Raw genomic sequence first — 15443 nt, forward strand, 5'->3', positions numbered from 1 at the left:
AAAAAAATGCCCTTTAAATTATAATTTACCATAGATAACTGGTGTGTGGGCTGTGTTTCAAAAATAAGATGAAATTTGAAGTACCATGTACCGTATCCCTGCTTACACTCACCCAAGGAAGACTAGTGGGCAGAGAGAGGCAATTGTCACATCATAGCCCTGCGGCCTGATGACAGAACTGCCCTGTGGAGACGAGGCCACTGGCTCCCACAGCTCCCCAGGGGACTACTTCACTAGGGGGGCATTGACATCAGAGACAGCACAAAGGTACATCTGGTCCTAAGCAGGCGGTACAGTGACGCTGTTACCTTGTCGCATGACCCTGTCCCTCTGGTCCAGTAGGCGGTACTTCTCCTCTGAAGTCTCGGCCACGGTGCCCACCAGAGCACTGAGGGAGGACACACAGGGCCCAAGGCCCTCGGAGGCCTCGGAGCCAGAATCAAAGGGGTCTCCCTCAAACTGCAGGGTCTTTAGGATACCTGGCTTCTTCACGGGAGAGCTGTAAAGAAACAGCGCGGTAAGGCCCTCACGTCTGTCCATCAGGTTATTTACCTCCCACCACTTCCCCGCGCGCTCTCCTTTCCCACCACCTGTTCTCCTCTGGAGCTGAGAACCCACAAGCTTCCATATGAGATGAGCTTGGACAAAGCTGGGGTGAGTATGAACATATTAGTTATATTGTTCACTGTGAGTTTTATAATTCTGAAACGTGTCATAATTCCCAAAGATGAGATGAACCCATTTAACCAACTAAAACGACCATAGATTTTTATCTCAAAGAAATGAAATTCAGCCTGAAAAATGCACTTTAGCCCCATCTGTGCCCACATGTTTCCACACACAGCTTCACTTGGGTAGAAGGATGTACTAGACACAACTGGGCATTCTGTCTCAGCTTCCCCCTTTCCCAGCTGGCTTTCCACATTCCATGGGCCCGAGTGTCAAGGATGATAGAAGACTGGCTGAGTGCGAAACGAAAAAGAAAACCAGGAACTAAACTGCTCATCTCAAAATGCACAGTTGGAAAAACTGTAAACTGGCCAAAGGAATGAAGAACGATTCAACAGCAGGCCTGTCGTGCCCTCTGTGAACAGGCAGCTCCAGGCCAGAAAGCCCAGGGGCCAGGCGGGGCCCTGTGGACAGTGTCCACAGACAGGGATACTGAGGAGAGGCCAGCTTGGCGAGCCCACAGCAGAGCCAGCCAGGCCCGAGAGCCGTGCCTGCAGCCCCCAGTCAGTGTGTGAGCATGGGCCTCACCAACATTCCAGGCTCTGCTGGATGAACGCCTGCCCAGTGTGGTTGTTAGGACAAACAGTTACTACAGCATGATTGGTCACTGCTGACGCACTTGTATCCCAAGCGGAACTGCATGACACCAATGCGAGATGCACAGAGGCTTCACATAACCCCATATACCCGGCTGGTACCCCTTGTGCAGAGAGCTTTAAGGAGGAAGCAGCCCCTAGGGTGCAGTCTGTGGAGAGGACCAGGCTGGGGAAAAAAGGCCAGCCCTAATGAGGGCCCTTCAGTAACCAGGGCCTCGGGAAACGAACATGGAATAAGACAGACATCGGTGCTTCTCCATCATCTCTGCGGCCAGCAGGGTCCAGGGCCAGAAAACTCACTTGTGCAAATGCTCTGGCTCGGAGACCACCAGCCCCATCAGCCCTGGTCCCACAGCCTCATCACAGTTCTCGTGCAGGCTGTGGGGCAGGTGCTGTCCCTTCTCCTCCCACTGCTCCACACCCCTGGTATCAGCGGAAAGGACAGCTCAGTGGCATCAAACAGCAGTGGTTTCTGCACCCCCTCTATATCACCCACTCCACCAGCAATCCACATTCTCAGCTTCTGCCCATGTGGTCCTCAGCCCCCGACGGGTCAGCACATTGCTCAATGTCCTACCCAGGCTGCGGATATGCTGGCGGTCAGGAATCCCCCCATTCACTGGCACTGGAAGTCAAGGATCCTAATCCCATGCAGAGCACAACACCCTTGACCACTGGGAGGGCTGGGCCTCACCTTTTACTCAGCAGGCCACCACCAGTTGCCATCCTGCCCACGGGCTTGCGCAATGGAGAATGCTGGGAAGATGCATCTTCTGGGCTGGGATTCACTTCACTGTCACCTAGCTGCTTCTCCTTGAGGGCAAAGGGCTTCTTATTGGGGCCTGAGGACAAAGAAGTCAGACAGAGTGCACAATATCACAGGTCACCTTATTAACTGGATTTTTAATTTTTTTTGAGAAGGTAATACCCCTGTGATTGCGCAGGGCACAAAGAGCTCAAAGAAGCCACTCGGAGAAACAAGGTTCGGCCTTGGAGCCACCTCGCCTGTGGCCTGGGGTAGGGAGAGGCGTGCTGTTTAGAGGCCCCAGGGCCTGCACACATAGCACTTCAGTGTGGGAAGAACAACTGAAAACTCACTTATTTTCTTCTTATGCCAGAAGATAGCCATGTCTTTATGCAGACCTTTCCCCTTCTTCCTCGCCATGGCTGCAGATGCCTGGAAAATAGCCCCACACCACGAATGAGAACATTAGAATACCAAAGGAAATGAACAAAAACGCACAGGAAGTGAGCAGACAGACCATTTGTTATGGACTGACCAGTGTCCCCTAAAAATACCCGTCAACTAGGTCATGATTCCCAGTATTGTATCCATCATTTTGTCATCTGATTTGATTTCCCTGCGTGTTGTAAATCCTAGCACTATGATGGAATAAGATGAATTAGCGGTAGTTATATTGAAGAGATCTACAAGATTAGACAGTATCTTAAGCCAATCTCTTCTGACATATCAAAGAGAAAAGTGAGCAGAGAGACAGGGGGACCTCATACCACCAAGAAAGCAGTGCCGAGAGCAGAGCACATCCTTTGGACCTGAGGTTCCTGCGCGGAGAAGCTCCCAAAACACAGGAAGATTGACAACATGGACCTTCCTCCAGAGCTGACAGAGAAAGCCTTCCCCCGGAGCTGGCGCCCGGAATTTGGACTTCTACCTTACTAGACTGTAAGAGAATAAACTTCTCTTTGTTAAAGCCATCCACTTGTGGTATTTCTGTTATAGCAGCACCAGATGACTAAGACAGCATTCAAGAATGAAATGACTGATCTGAGCTTGTTGGTAGAATGGTGAATAAGATACTGCCCTTCCTACCAGAGCAAGGCCCCATCCTTTCCTCCAGTGGACACGTACGGCCGCCACTCCCTCACCTGCCTCCAAGCATGTCTTTGCTCTTCTTTTTGGAACCTAGCTACCTTACTGTTATAAATTCCATAAACTCGGCCTCACTGGCATTTGATGAGATGATTCCCATTTGATTACACACACAGAGCTGGAAGGATCTCCAAGTCACACTTAGGCAAAAAAGGAAGCTGCAGAATGATGCACGTAGGATCTCGTCTATCACAAAACACACACACATACAACCAACTACATGCGAGTATACCTATACTAGGTAACCACGGTGAGTCAGGAGACAAAAGAGCGACTGGGGAACATAATCTCTATCTGTATCAGTGAGTTCTTTATAGTGATGATGTAGTCATACATTAGTAGTCTAACAACAACAACAAAAAAACCGTTTTAAGTTCCACCTGGAAGGATAAGAACATTACAACAGCCAAAAAAACCTTTTAAGAGATGAGGGATTACATTCATTACGAAATACTAGAACGCCCCATAACACGAACAAACATTAGAATACACAGAATGACAAACGAAATTCCAGAAACTGAGCCGTGTGCGTGTGTGTACTTGGTATACGTAGGGACGGACCGTTCTCTAAGTGATGCTGAGATCTCTGAATAACGTAAGTGGGACGAAGTGAAGTGGGATTCTTATCTCTGGCCATACAATAAAATAAATCCCATATACATTAAGTGTATGTATGGGGGGACATAAAAATGGTAAGACTATCTTAAGAATACTTCGGAAGGAAATGATTTTCTCAGTCTAAAACACAAATATTTTTCAATATTGGTAAATTTAAAAAACAGGAAATAAACCACTTCTATAAGATTTTTAAAAAGGCCATGATCAAAAGTAAAAGGCAATTATCAAATTAAAAAAAAAAAATTCTAACTGATAATAGATAAAAGGGTAATATCCCTAATTTTTTTTTTAAAGAAACGTAAAAATCAATAGGAAAGAATAAATACCAAAAGCACAAAAACTGCATATAATATGGCAAAAGAATTCCACTCTTGGGGATTTAAACAAAGGAGATTGAAGTATTCAGAAATACATGCACAAAAATGTCCCAGAATGGGAAATTGGCCAAGCAAGTAAGTAAACAAGATGGAACACCACAGTGCATTGAACAACCACATTCTAGTCTAGACTGTTTATCAATTTTAGAAAAAACTAAAGAGTTATTGCTACCTGAAGATGCTACCTCAGCTTATACAGTATGATCCCATTTACGTAAACACAATATCAACACATCTGTGGAAAGACACTACCTAAAATATTTGTAGTCAATACCTTGGAGAGTAAAACAGTGGGTGCTTTTTGTGCCTTCCATCCCCCATCATGGGACTTTCCTGGGTTTTATCCTGCACTGACAAGCAATACTTCCGTCATAAAAAAAAGTTATAAAAACATGCTTTCTACTTTACAGACTCCTACAGAACTCATGTTCTCCCACGAGAGTATTCAGAGAGCAGAACAGATATAAAGGTACATACTGACTCGATGGCAATGGGTTTGGATGAATTTGCCTGTCCACCAGTTCCAGAACACTGAGTTATGGTAGGGATCCCAAGCTTTTCACAAATGACTCCAAATTATTAAATAAACAGTACTACCCCAGGAAACCTTGGTGGCGTAGTGGTTAAGAGCCACGGCTGCTAACCAAAGGGCTGGCTGTTTGAATCTACCAGGGGCCCCTTGGAAACCCTGTGGCACAGTTCTGTTCTGTCCTTTAGGGTTGCTATGAATTGGAATCAGCTTGACAGCAGCGAGTTATCCCAGGATTTCCAAGGTTAGATATTCAGGTACTTTCTCCATGTTCTGGCAAGCAAATAACTGATACCCTGTCAACCTGCTGCCATCGACTCGACTCTGACTCATAGCGCCCCTACAGGGCAGAGGCAGAACTGCCCCATAGAATTTCCAAGGCTGTTGTCTCTATTAGAGGCAGACTGTCACATCTTTCTCCCTTGGAGTGGCTGGTGGGCTTGAACCCCGACCTTTTAGTTAGTAGCCAACTCACTTAAGCACCACGCCACCAGGGCTCCTTAAATAACTGATAGATGGGAGGGGAAAAAAGAAAGTTTTAACATGACAAAATTCAAATCTAGGGTAACAAGTGGCAAGTTGAAGGTACTCACATGATCGGAAAAATACACCACAGCGAGCTTTTTGCTGCGCCTGGTAGACACGCGCTGCACCGCGGCGATTTTGTTGAAGTGGTTTTCTAGGATGGTTCTGTCGTTGAGACAATCAGGGATGTTCTTGCACTGGATGGCCGTGAATTCAGCAGGAGACGAGCCCCCAAGGCTGTCTGTGCTCTCGCTTCTTTTGCTCTGACGCACAGGCGTTCCTCTCAGAGAATCTGGGGGATCAGAAGACCAGCATCAGGCACAACGCTGCCAACAAGCAGGGGCAACAACTGTGCAAAAGCAAAGGAAGCTTCGTGAGTTTAAGACCTACTAGAATCCCTATGACAGGTCAGGATCCCTAATGTTTACAGGGAAGATCAAGCCAATGCCCAGGGAAACTGAGAACCTGTAGCAAGGTTTACTCTGTTTTGTTTTTAGAGCTCACCTTCTTTTTTATCTCTACCTTCAATTTCTTCCTCTTTATTCACACTAGGAAGCCTGGAAAGTGCCAAGACAGACTGAGTCCCGCCTGGCACGGCCATGTGGTCATTTTCCTCAGACTTGACACAGCTGATGTCCTTTTTAGGTTCTTTGTTGCCCAGGCGACCTATTTCTTTATTGCTCTTCAAGACATCCTGTAAGGTCCGATCAAACAGTGTGCCTCCCCGGGGTCGGTTCAGGCGGACGGGCCGCTTATCCGGAGGGTGGTCGCCCCGGGACAGGGGGTCCGAGTCTTCCACTGTGTCCCGGTCGTGTCTCCTTGGGGAGCGGTCCTGATCCTCCTTCCTTTTCAGTCCTTTCATGAGGCTGGGAAGTGGGTCCACCTGTGAAACAGCTTCTTCACAGCCTTGTCTGGCACCTGTTTTGCCTCCTGCGAAGGGGTCACCCAAACACCCTGCAGATGATACAGGGAAGCTAGTGAAGCTACTATTAGAACTTCCAAACGGTGATTTAGGGGCTTTCTTCTCTTCCTCTACATTTTGGTTTGACAAAGCAGGGGAAAAGGCAGATGACGAGTTATTACTATTAACTGGCTTCGAAAAGGTGAAGTTTGAATTGGTAGATGAGCTACTTGTCACCTGAGGAAAAGAAAAAGGGGCCAGTCCCCCAGGTCCACTACTAATTGGGTGTGAAAATGTGAAAAATCCAGAAGGAATTTGGCTCTGGGTTTTCTCTGGCTCAGATTCAGCCCCCAGTATTGGTCTGAACACTGCATTTTCCAGGGGTTTAAAGCTGAATTCTGTTTTCCCAAAACCAGAGCTTGCTCTTTCTCCAGCTTCTGGTCCAAAGTGAGAAGTACTGGGGAAAACCCCAAGGTTGGTGGGTGATTTAAAACTAAATCCCGGATTTCCAGGCACAGATGAACTTGATGGCCCAGAGGTAGCCACAAAGGTGGAAGTGTGCTCAAGTCCAGAAAAGAGTCCAACATTGGAAGCTTGGGAAAATCCTAATGTTTGCACTGAAGAGGAATGACTAACTCCAGAAGATGCTGGAAAGTTAGATACCTGTGGAAATCCTGAGCTTGGCCCAGATAATGTATTGTTTTGTCCAAAAAGAGAAGGCTGACCAAATCGGAATGGCGGCTTCGCGTGAAACGCTCCTAAGGTACTACTGGAAGGCGATGAAAACACACCAGGCTGCTGCCCACTGAAAGGGTTAGGAGGATTCATCTTCTGACCCAAGTATTGAAAGGTAACAGGTCCTCCGTGTGCTAAATCCGTCGTCTTAGCTCAACTTCATCTTCACAAGAAGCTGAAAGACAAAAATGCCTATGATCCACCACAGCTGTGCCCTGCTAGAAGACTAAGTTGAATAAAAAGAAACCACACGTCATACCCTAAGAATCATTATTTAGAAGGAGGACAAAGGAAAAGGCTAAGTATTCTTCTTTCGAGAGGCAGAGGGTTCTTTCATTGAACAGCAGAAGAGGGGTACAAAGAACTTTGTTATGGATGGTTAATACGTGACCCTTTAAGATTAAAAAAAAAATTCAAATTTTACTGCTTTGGTAAATTTACAAAAAACCTCCATTGATAATAACAACATGACGGCCATTACACTTTTCAACTTAAAGACAGAGTTTCTCCGGACTTCTTCCAATCGCCCGTAGCCAAAGAATTACAATGTAACACCGTTAGAACAGGAGTGTTTCAGTGTTTCCTCCTAATTTTTCTCCGAATGATCAGAGCGCTCAATCCTTTTCCCAGGAACGGAGATATTCGGGGCTTGGTTTGGTTTTGCTAGCCGGGAGACTACCCCCGGATCTAAGGACCGGAGCGCGCTCACGGAGAAGGGCCCCTGGGTGGGGAGCCCTCGGGGAGGGACGGGAAATCTCACCCAACACGACCCGAAAAGTCGCCGAAGGCCGAGACCGCGCGCGCCGACCCGGGCTGCCCCGACCTGCGCGGTCTGCTGCGAACGCTCGCTCCCGCCTGAGCCCGCTCGTTAGCCACCAGGGCGGGGCGGAAGCCGGGCTCCGAGCCGCCCGACCCTCCGGCGCCTCGCTCACGGCAGGCCGCAGGGGCGCCTAGGCCCGCCGCCGCTGCCCGAAGCACCCTCGGCACCGGGTGCGGGCGCGGACGGGAGCGCGGCCTCGGGAGCCAGCGCTTCCGTCCGCTCGGCAGACCGAAAACGCAGCGGGCGGACTTCCGGTGAGTTCCGGTCCGTTCCGCTCCGGACCCTCGGTGCTCGGGTTCCGCTCTCCGGGGCGGCGGCCGTGGCTTCCGGTGGAGGGGACCGGCCCTCTCTCGCGCCGGCGGCCGGGGTTAGGCCTGCGCCTCGCCGCCTTCAGACGCCGGTAGGAGCGCGCGGGGTTCCCTGTCCCGAGAATGCGGACGGAACACGCGCCGCGCCTCGCACGGTGCCCGCGCCGAGCCGTCCCTCGGGAAGTCCCGGCCGGCAGCAGAACCCCCTGCACTCCGCCTCCCTTCCTGGTACCCCTGCTCACCCCGCATCCACCCCATCTCCTCCGCCTCTCCTCAAAGCCACCCCCAGCCATCCTACGCCGTTATATATCTTTCTATATATCTTCCTGACGGTGAGACGGCGACATGGAGACCCTGGTGGCGTAGTGGTTCAGAGCTACGTCTGCTACCCGAAAGGTCGGCAGTTCGAATCCACCGCGCGCTCCTTAGAAACCCTGGGGGCAGTTCTCTGTCCTAGAGGGTCGCTGTGAGTCGGAATCGATGGCAACGGGTTTGGTTTTGTTTTTTGTGGTGAAATGCAAATTCTACTAAAATCCCAATGAATTTTACCAAGCGATCTGTGTGTGTGCATAGCAGGGGCCCTGGTGGCGCAGTGGTTAAAGCGCTCGGCTGCTAACCGATGGGTCGGCGGTTCGAACCTACCAGCCGACCAGCCAAAGCTGTGGGAGAAAGATGTGGCAGTCTGCTTCCCTAAAGCTTAAAACTCTATGGGGCAGTTCTACTGTGTCCTCTAGGGTCTGTATGAGTCGGAATCCACTCTAGGGCAGTGGGTTCGGTTTTGGGTGTGTGCCTGTGTGTTTATACGGAGTCTATTACCACTTTCAAGTATTCATTTGGTCTTTTAAATTTTGACCACAGGTCCCTTTCTGAAGGATTTTCAAGGTCCTGGTTGTTGTTGAGATGAGCTTGGTACTTAGAAACCTGCAGCGAGTTGTGCCCATTAGGAGGGTCCCACTGCGGAAGAGGATTGAGGTGGTGAGGGGCGTCTTAGGTGTGCAGAAGTTTGACCTGGGAGTCATCTGTGTGGACAACAAGCATATTCAGCACCTTAACAGGATCTACCGAGAGAAAAATGTCCCAACGGATGTACTTTCTTTTCCATATCATGAGGTACAAAATGTTTTCCTCCTCTTCTTGTCTAGCCTACCTTCCAGAGTAAATTTCTAAGCCAAAATGATAGTTTGATTTAAAATTTTTTAACTCAGGGAAATTTTAGTATCAAAGATGTGATTTTTTTATTTTGAAATTTTTCAAATATACACAGAAGAGATCAACTCCCATTGATCAATGCCCGACACCCAGAGGTAACAGTTCAGCCCATGGGGACAGGAAGAGGAAAGGTGATTAGATTCCACCTGTTTGTTGTTTAGCATTACCAGTAAACTTAAAAAGAGATGAGAAGAAAGATAAAGTGTTTCAGCAATTTTAAGGGTAACTAAATAACAACTCTGTATGGGTTGAAAAATCAGAGTAACACTGACAATAAAGAACAGGCTGGGATAAATATTTTCAACAAACAAAATGTGATAGCTATCAGTTTGTTGTTATTGTGTGCCTGTCAAGTTTGATTCCAGCTCACAATGACCCTTTCGGGTTACCATCTACTTTATGTAAATGACTCGGCCAAGGCCTCACACGTTGTTCTTGTTCACGTAAGTTGAAGCAACCTTTTTGGAAAGCGGTTTGGCAGTATGTTTCCAGAACATGTAAAACATATACAGTGAAACTTGTGAGAGACAGAGTTTGACAGGACTGCCTTGTTTCTCCGGGTCTAGCAAGTTTTCTGTCTCTGACAGGACGCAGTTTTATCACTTTTCTATTACTCTCTATTAGTGGAAAATACTTGAGCTTTTCTACTCTGACAGGTTTCCACCTTATACAGGTTCTGGCTTTCGTGGGTTTTACTATATATGCTATTTAGGCCACTAACATCACACCAAAAAAACTGAAAAAAGATAAATGTATGAATACGTTCACTTGTTGTTTTCTGTAATAGAAAGAAAAAATGCAAACACTGTAAGTACCCAACCATGGGTGGCTGGCTTAGTGTGTCTTCCCAACAGAATGGGATTATCTTTATGAAGACTGTTGTTGGGGGCAGAATACCAAGCAGAGAGAACACAGATATTTGATTGAGTCGATGTGTTGCTTTAGCTCTGCAGAAGTTGTGAATCCACGCGATTCCACGTTGGGAAGGATAACCAAATGGAAAGTGATTCATATGATGAGATGGAAACATCTTAAGCTGCCTTGTGTCACGTGCAGTGTCTGGGTGCCATTCTATCCCCCATGACCCCCCACTGTCACGCCCTGCTTTGAGGACAGTATGTGGGGACACAGCTCAGCCCAGTCAGGGAGCAAGGTCTTATCCGCCCTGAGGAGAGCTTGTCTGTGGTCATCTTCCAAGGAGATGAAGTTTTCCAAAATGAAATCTGTCAGCCTGTGGGCAGGTTTCTGATGTCATTGATGTGGTATGCTCCAAGTCTGTATTTCCTCATATTCAGAATCTGAAAGCAGGTGAGATTCCCCAGCCTGACTTTCCAGAGGACTATAACCTGGGAGACATCATCCTGGGAGTGGAGTATATCGTCCAGGAGTATAAAGAAAACGAAGACTACTATGACATCCTGGCTGTAAGTGGGATGCTGACATGGCCTGTCCTGGTTAGTGAGGTGAACATGTGTCCACATGCACCGTGGCCACCACACCAGGATCCGTGTGCACCCGTGTGATCTAGGTGCAAAGCGAGGGCTGTGGGGGAGAACACACAGCAGTGGGTGGATGAATCAGGCAGCACCCAGCTCCTGTTGCGCATGAATAGAGGGGAGGGACCAAGCCAGGCGTGGGGTCTGCTTGCAACTGGAGGTCATTCCTCAAGGGCTGTCTTCTCGTCAGACTGTTTCCTGAAGCTTTTTGAAAAATTACTTTGACAGGTGACAGCCACCCACGGGCTGTGCCACCTGCTGGGCTTCACACATGACACGGAGGCCGAGTGGCAGAAGGTACAAACTGGGCCCCTTCCTCCTGGCCCTTGTTGTCACCTCCCTGACCGCCCTCTCAGTCCCCACATCGCCCATGCCCCCAGTCTCCCACGCCTACAGACCAGGCAGCTGGATCATCTCAGGAAAACCACCTGCCAAAGACCAGGCTCAGAAATTTGCCTCCAGCAAGGCCGGGCCCTCTGAGACCCCAGTGTGCCCTGTATTTCCCATCTTGCCCCACTCCCTGAGCCCTGGGCTAGGCCAGCACATCCTTTCTCAAGAGGCACCCAGCCTTTTCCACTGATCAGCCTCCACGGCACTGCCCATCCGGTCCCACCTCTGGAAACTCCTTCTCCCACCCCAGGCAGGCCAGCCTCCCCCCATGTCTCCTCCCCATGCCCCTCTCCTGCCGGTAGATCTGCCTGCTGTGCACAGGTGGCCGTGAAACTCAGCAGGGACAGGCTTCCCAAGAAAGGGGTGCTTTGGTCGCCTAGCACCGCCGTAACAGAAATACCCCAAGGGGATGTCTTTAAAAAACGTAAGTTTATTTTCTCACAATTTAGGAGGCCAGAAGTCCAGATTCACAGCGTGGCTTTAGGGGGTGGTCTTCCCTTGTCTATTCCAGCTTCTAGCAGCTCCCACAACCCTTGGCCTTCTTAGGCTCATAGATGCACTGTCTCCACCATCTGTCTTCCTCTTCCTCTGTGTGTGTTTTTGTCTATTCTGGTCTTTTTATAACTCAAAAGGAATTAGGTTTAGATCTACTACACTCTGCTATGACCTCATTAGCATCGTAAAAGAAAAATCCTAATCCCAAACAGGATCACATCCACAGGTGCAAAGGCATATATGTTCCATAAATATTTTGAGGGAAACACCATCAGTCCATAACAGGGACCAAGCCAAGGATGCCAGGTGAAGGGAGAGAGCAAGATCCCCCCCAGGGGATGGTACCTGGGGGAGGCGGGCACAGGACACGGTAGGGGGTCCCCTTCGGAAGCCGCTGCAGAGGGCCCCTGTTCCACTTGCAGATGTTCCAGAAGGAGAAGCAGGTCCTGAAGGAGCTGAACTGCCGCATGGGGACCAGGCTGCAGCCGCTCAGCAGGGGCCTCTTCTGACCTTGGCCTTGCAAGGAGGGGCGGCTAAGACCCAGGGGCTCCAGCAGGACAGCGAGGTGGAGGTGGGCCCTTCCCTCTTGGGTCCACCAGGGGACTCTTTGGGCTTCTGCTGTCCTCTGGGACCACAATGGTACCAGCCCAAGTGGGGGCTAAATTGCACGAGTGGAGCCTGACTATTAAAGTATGCGAGGGTTATTTAATGTCACTGTCATAAAGTCATTCCTAAACCCCTTAGAACTGGGACATGGAGCATATAAACCCCGCCCTCTTCTCTGGGCCCTGTGTCTGGTACTGAGGAGCTCCCCCTCCCACCTTGTAGGCAGCCCTCCCTGCTCAGCCTGATGGCCTCAGGCCCTTATTATCAGTCACGACTCACAGACACTGGGGACCTACCAATCCAGGCTGTTCCCTCCCCACCCTGATGGACAGGGTCCTGACAGTTGTCCTGGAGCAAGAGAGTCTGTCTGTCCCCCTCAGGACAGCCCTCTGCCCGGGTCCCAACAAGGGGCATGGCCCAGGGGTGAGGTCAATGCCAATGATGCAGCAACTGGGGTCAGAAGGCAGCCCCGATCAGTGGACAGGCCCTGAGGCCCCATGAGTGTGGATGCCCCACTGGGGCTGAACTGGGTCACAGGTGCATCAGGTGGCTGAGCCAGGTGAGACTCACCCACTTGTTGCCTGAAGACAGCTGTGCACAGCGAGGGTATGAGCCCATCCAGAGGGCTAAGCAGCTCCTGCTCCCCTGTCCCGCAGGGAGCCACCCCAGGGGGTGTTTCAGTCCTACCTCTCCCCGGGAAGCCTCTCTGTGGACTTTGTCATTAACAGGTAGAACAAGGGAGGGCCACTCATCCTCCCTCACCCACTTGGGCAGGGCATTTGTTAACAGCTCCCAGGGGTTTTCCTCAGGTCCTTGTGGCCCCTGGGATCCTGGCCTTTTCCCAAAAGCCTTTGTCTTTCTCAGCCTTTGGATTGCTGGGCTAATCTTTGTCAGGAAAGAACCCCAGCCTCATGATGCCAAAATAAACAGTGGATCTGAGCAAGACAGTTTGTCACTCAGCCCAGCAAATGTGGGAGTGTCTCACGGTGGTGAAGGTTACCTGGCTGCAAGCCACAGGGTGTCGAGGTGGACCCAGATGGTGGCTGTGCACATGGCAGATTGTATGGCAGCCAAGGGCTCAGCACTTCTTGTAGCAAGCAGCAAACCAACCCATCCCTCCCCAGAGAGTGGGCAGCCACATGGTGGCCACATGATGGTCACCTTGACTGTGTCAGTGTCCTGGGCTGCTGTAACAAGATACCACAAATTGGGTGGTTATAAGAACAGAAATTTCTTGCCTCAGTTCTGGAGGTTGAGAGTCTGAGATCAGAGTGTCGGCCGTGTTGACTCCTTCTGAGCCTCTGAGGGAGAATCTGTTCCATGCCACTCTCCCAGCTTCTGGGAGCTCCAGGCATGCCTTAGCTTGCAGTGTCACATGGCCATCTGTTATGGATTGAATTGTGTCCCCTCAAAATATGTGTTGTAAACCAAGGTCACACGATAACTGTGAGCCCAAGAGACAGAAAGGGCCACATGAACCAGTGACTTAAATCATCCTGAGACCAGAAGAACTAGTTGGTGCCCAGCCACAACCGATGACTGCCCTGACAGGGAGCACAACAGAGAACCCCTGAGGGAGCAGGAGATCAGTGGGATGCAGACCCCAAGTTCTCATAAAAAGACCAGACTTAATGGTCTGACCGAGACTAGAGGAATCCCGGCGGTCATGGTCCCCAAACCTTCTCTTGGCCCAGGACAGGAACCATTCCCGAAGACAACTCATCAGACGTGGAAGGGACTGGACAATGGGTAGGAGAGAGATACTGATGGAGAGTGAGCTACTGGTATCAGGTGGACACTTGAGACTGTGTTGGCATCTCCTGTCTGGAGGGGAGATAGGAGGGTAGAGAGGGTTAGAAACTGGCAAAATTGTCATGAAAGGAGAGACTGGAAGGAGGGAGCGGGCTGACTCATTAGGGGGAGAGTAAGTGGGAGTATGGAGTAAGGTGTATATAAGCGTATATGTGACAGACTGACTTGATTCGTAAACGTTCACTTAAAGCTCAATAAAAATTATTAAAAATATGTGTTGTAAGTCCTAACCCCTATACCTATGGTTATAATCCCATTTGGAAGTGGATTTTCTTTGTTATGTTAATGAGACAGTGTCAGTATAGGGTGTAAGTTAAAACAATCTCTTTTGACATATAAAAGCAGAATAAACAATCAAGCAGAGATGGGGGAAGATAGATGCCAAGCCACATGAAGATCACTAAGGAGCCAAGGAACAGAAGCTGAAAAGAGATAAGGACCTTCCTCCAGAGCCAACAGAGACAGAAAGCCTTCCCCTAGAGCTAGAGCCTTGAATCTAGCCTCCTAAACTGTGAGAAAATAAATTTGTTTGTTAAAGCCACTCACTTGTATTTATGTTATAGCAGCGCTGGATAACCAAGCTTCCTCTGTCTCTTTCTCTGTGTCTCTCCTCTTCTATAAGGACACCACTACTCCAGTGTGAACTCATTAACCTAACTGGTAACATCTTCAAGCACCCTGCTCCAAACAGGGTCACATCACAGGTACCAGGGCTTAGAAATGGGGCATACCTTTTTTTATTATTATTTTTATTGTTCTTTTTAAGTGAAGGTTTACAAATCAAGTCAGTCTCATACAAAAATATGTATACACCTTGCTGTATACTACCAGTTGCTCTCCCCACAATGAGACAGCACACTCCTTCACTCCACTCTTTATTTTTATGTCCATTTGGCCAGCTTCTGACCCCCCTGCCCTCTCATCTCCCCTCCAGACAGAAGCTGGGCATATCTTTTTGAGTGATACAATTCAGTCCATCGCACTGACCCACTTGGTTGACTCTGTGACCTACTACAGAAATGGCTCAGCATCAGGGGATTATTGGGCTTTTCAGTCTGACCATGCAGGCAGACTACCTCCCCAAGGGGATTCGTCCATGCCTTTGCATTTGCCAGACACTTGCAGGTTGTCCCCAATTTCTAAATAGCCAGAAGGCCATTAGAGAAAGTGAACCAGTCACTGCAGTGATTCCGCTATGAGTATCATATCCTTCCCATACAGCCTGAACACACAAGACACCCCACAGTGTTACACATGGAAAGTGACTTTTATTGAGGAGCGCTGGTGGTGCACTGTTTAAAAGCTCAGCTGCTAAGCAAAAGGTTGGTGATTTGAACCTACCAGCTGCTCTGTGGGAAAAAGATGTGGCAGCCTGATTCCATAAAGAAGCAGACAGCACACAGCAG

General features: G+C 49.3%; 2 protein-coding genes across 15 annotated transcripts in view; one reads left to right on the forward strand and one right to left on the reverse strand.

Annotated features, from left to right (window-relative positions):
- The window catches only part of MCM3AP (minichromosome maintenance complex component 3 associated protein), a 40898-nt gene extending 33098 nt beyond the window's left edge, over positions 1–7800 (reverse strand). The window contains exons 1-6 of one of the 4 annotated variants that reach the window (XR_010321081.1): positions 7662–7799; positions 5770–7076; positions 5334–5557; positions 2424–2502; positions 2020–2167; positions 309–499 (exon numbers count right to left, since the gene is read on the reverse strand). Coding sequence is in view for 3 of the 4 variants with exons in the window: in XM_064279594.1 (XP_064135664.1) it covers positions 309–499; positions 2020–2167; positions 2424–2502; positions 5334–5557; positions 5770–6994 (1867 nt within the window). In the remaining variant the exon portion in view is untranslated. Of the gene's footprint in view, positions 1–308; positions 500–2019; positions 2168–2423; positions 2503–5333; positions 5558–5769; positions 7077–7661 lie in introns of all 4 variants that reach the window. The other 3 variants (XM_064279594.1, XM_064279595.1, XM_064279596.1) reach the window with 3 other exon arrangements.
- A 70-nt stretch (positions 7801–7870) lies between these two features.
- YBEY (ybeY metalloendoribonuclease) lies at positions 7871–15443 on the forward strand. Of its 11 annotated transcripts, XR_010321084.1 has the most exons (7): positions 8132–8425; positions 8888–9139; positions 10534–10662; positions 10963–11031; positions 12042–12190; positions 14383–14548; positions 14660–15443. XR_010321084.1 is itself a non-coding variant. In XM_010601292.3 (6 exons), the coding sequence occupies exons 2-5, from the start codon at positions 8930–8932 to the stop codon at positions 11502–11504; spliced, it is 486 nt and encodes a 161-aa protein (XP_010599594.1). In that variant the 5' UTR covers positions 8131–8425; positions 8888–8929; the 3' UTR covers positions 11505–11548; positions 12042–13173. The 11 variants fall into 11 exon arrangements, 8 of the variants coding, with proteins under 8 accessions (XP_064135670.1, XP_064135668.1, XP_010599594.1 ...); XM_010601292.3 differs by lacking the exons at positions 14383–14548; positions 14660–15443 and adding an exon at positions 11427–11548 and having other exon boundaries at positions 8131–8425; positions 12042–13173; XR_010321083.1 differs by lacking the exon at positions 14660–15443 and having other exon boundaries at positions 14380–14594.

The sequence above is a fragment of the Loxodonta africana genome, chromosome 2 (assembly GCF_030014295.1).
Source record: "Loxodonta africana isolate mLoxAfr1 chromosome 2, mLoxAfr1.hap2, whole genome shotgun sequence".
Lineage (NCBI taxonomy): Eukaryota > Metazoa > Chordata > Mammalia > Proboscidea > Elephantidae > Loxodonta > Loxodonta africana.

Excerpts from the sequence above, each read along its gene's own strand:
- YBEY (XM_064279600.1), top strand. The coding sequence starts at position 8,930 with ATGAGCTTGGTACTTAGAAACCTGCAGCGAGTTGTGCCCATTAGGAGG. Across the intron at positions 10,663-10,962 it reads ACTACTATGACATCCTGGCT|GTGACAGCCACCCACGGGCT; the intron begins GTAAGTGGGATG and ends TTACTTTGACAG. Across the intron at positions 11,032-12,041 it reads CGGAGGCCGAGTGGCAGAAG|ATGTTCCAGAAGGAGAAGCA; the intron begins GTACAAACTGGG and ends TTCCACTTGCAG.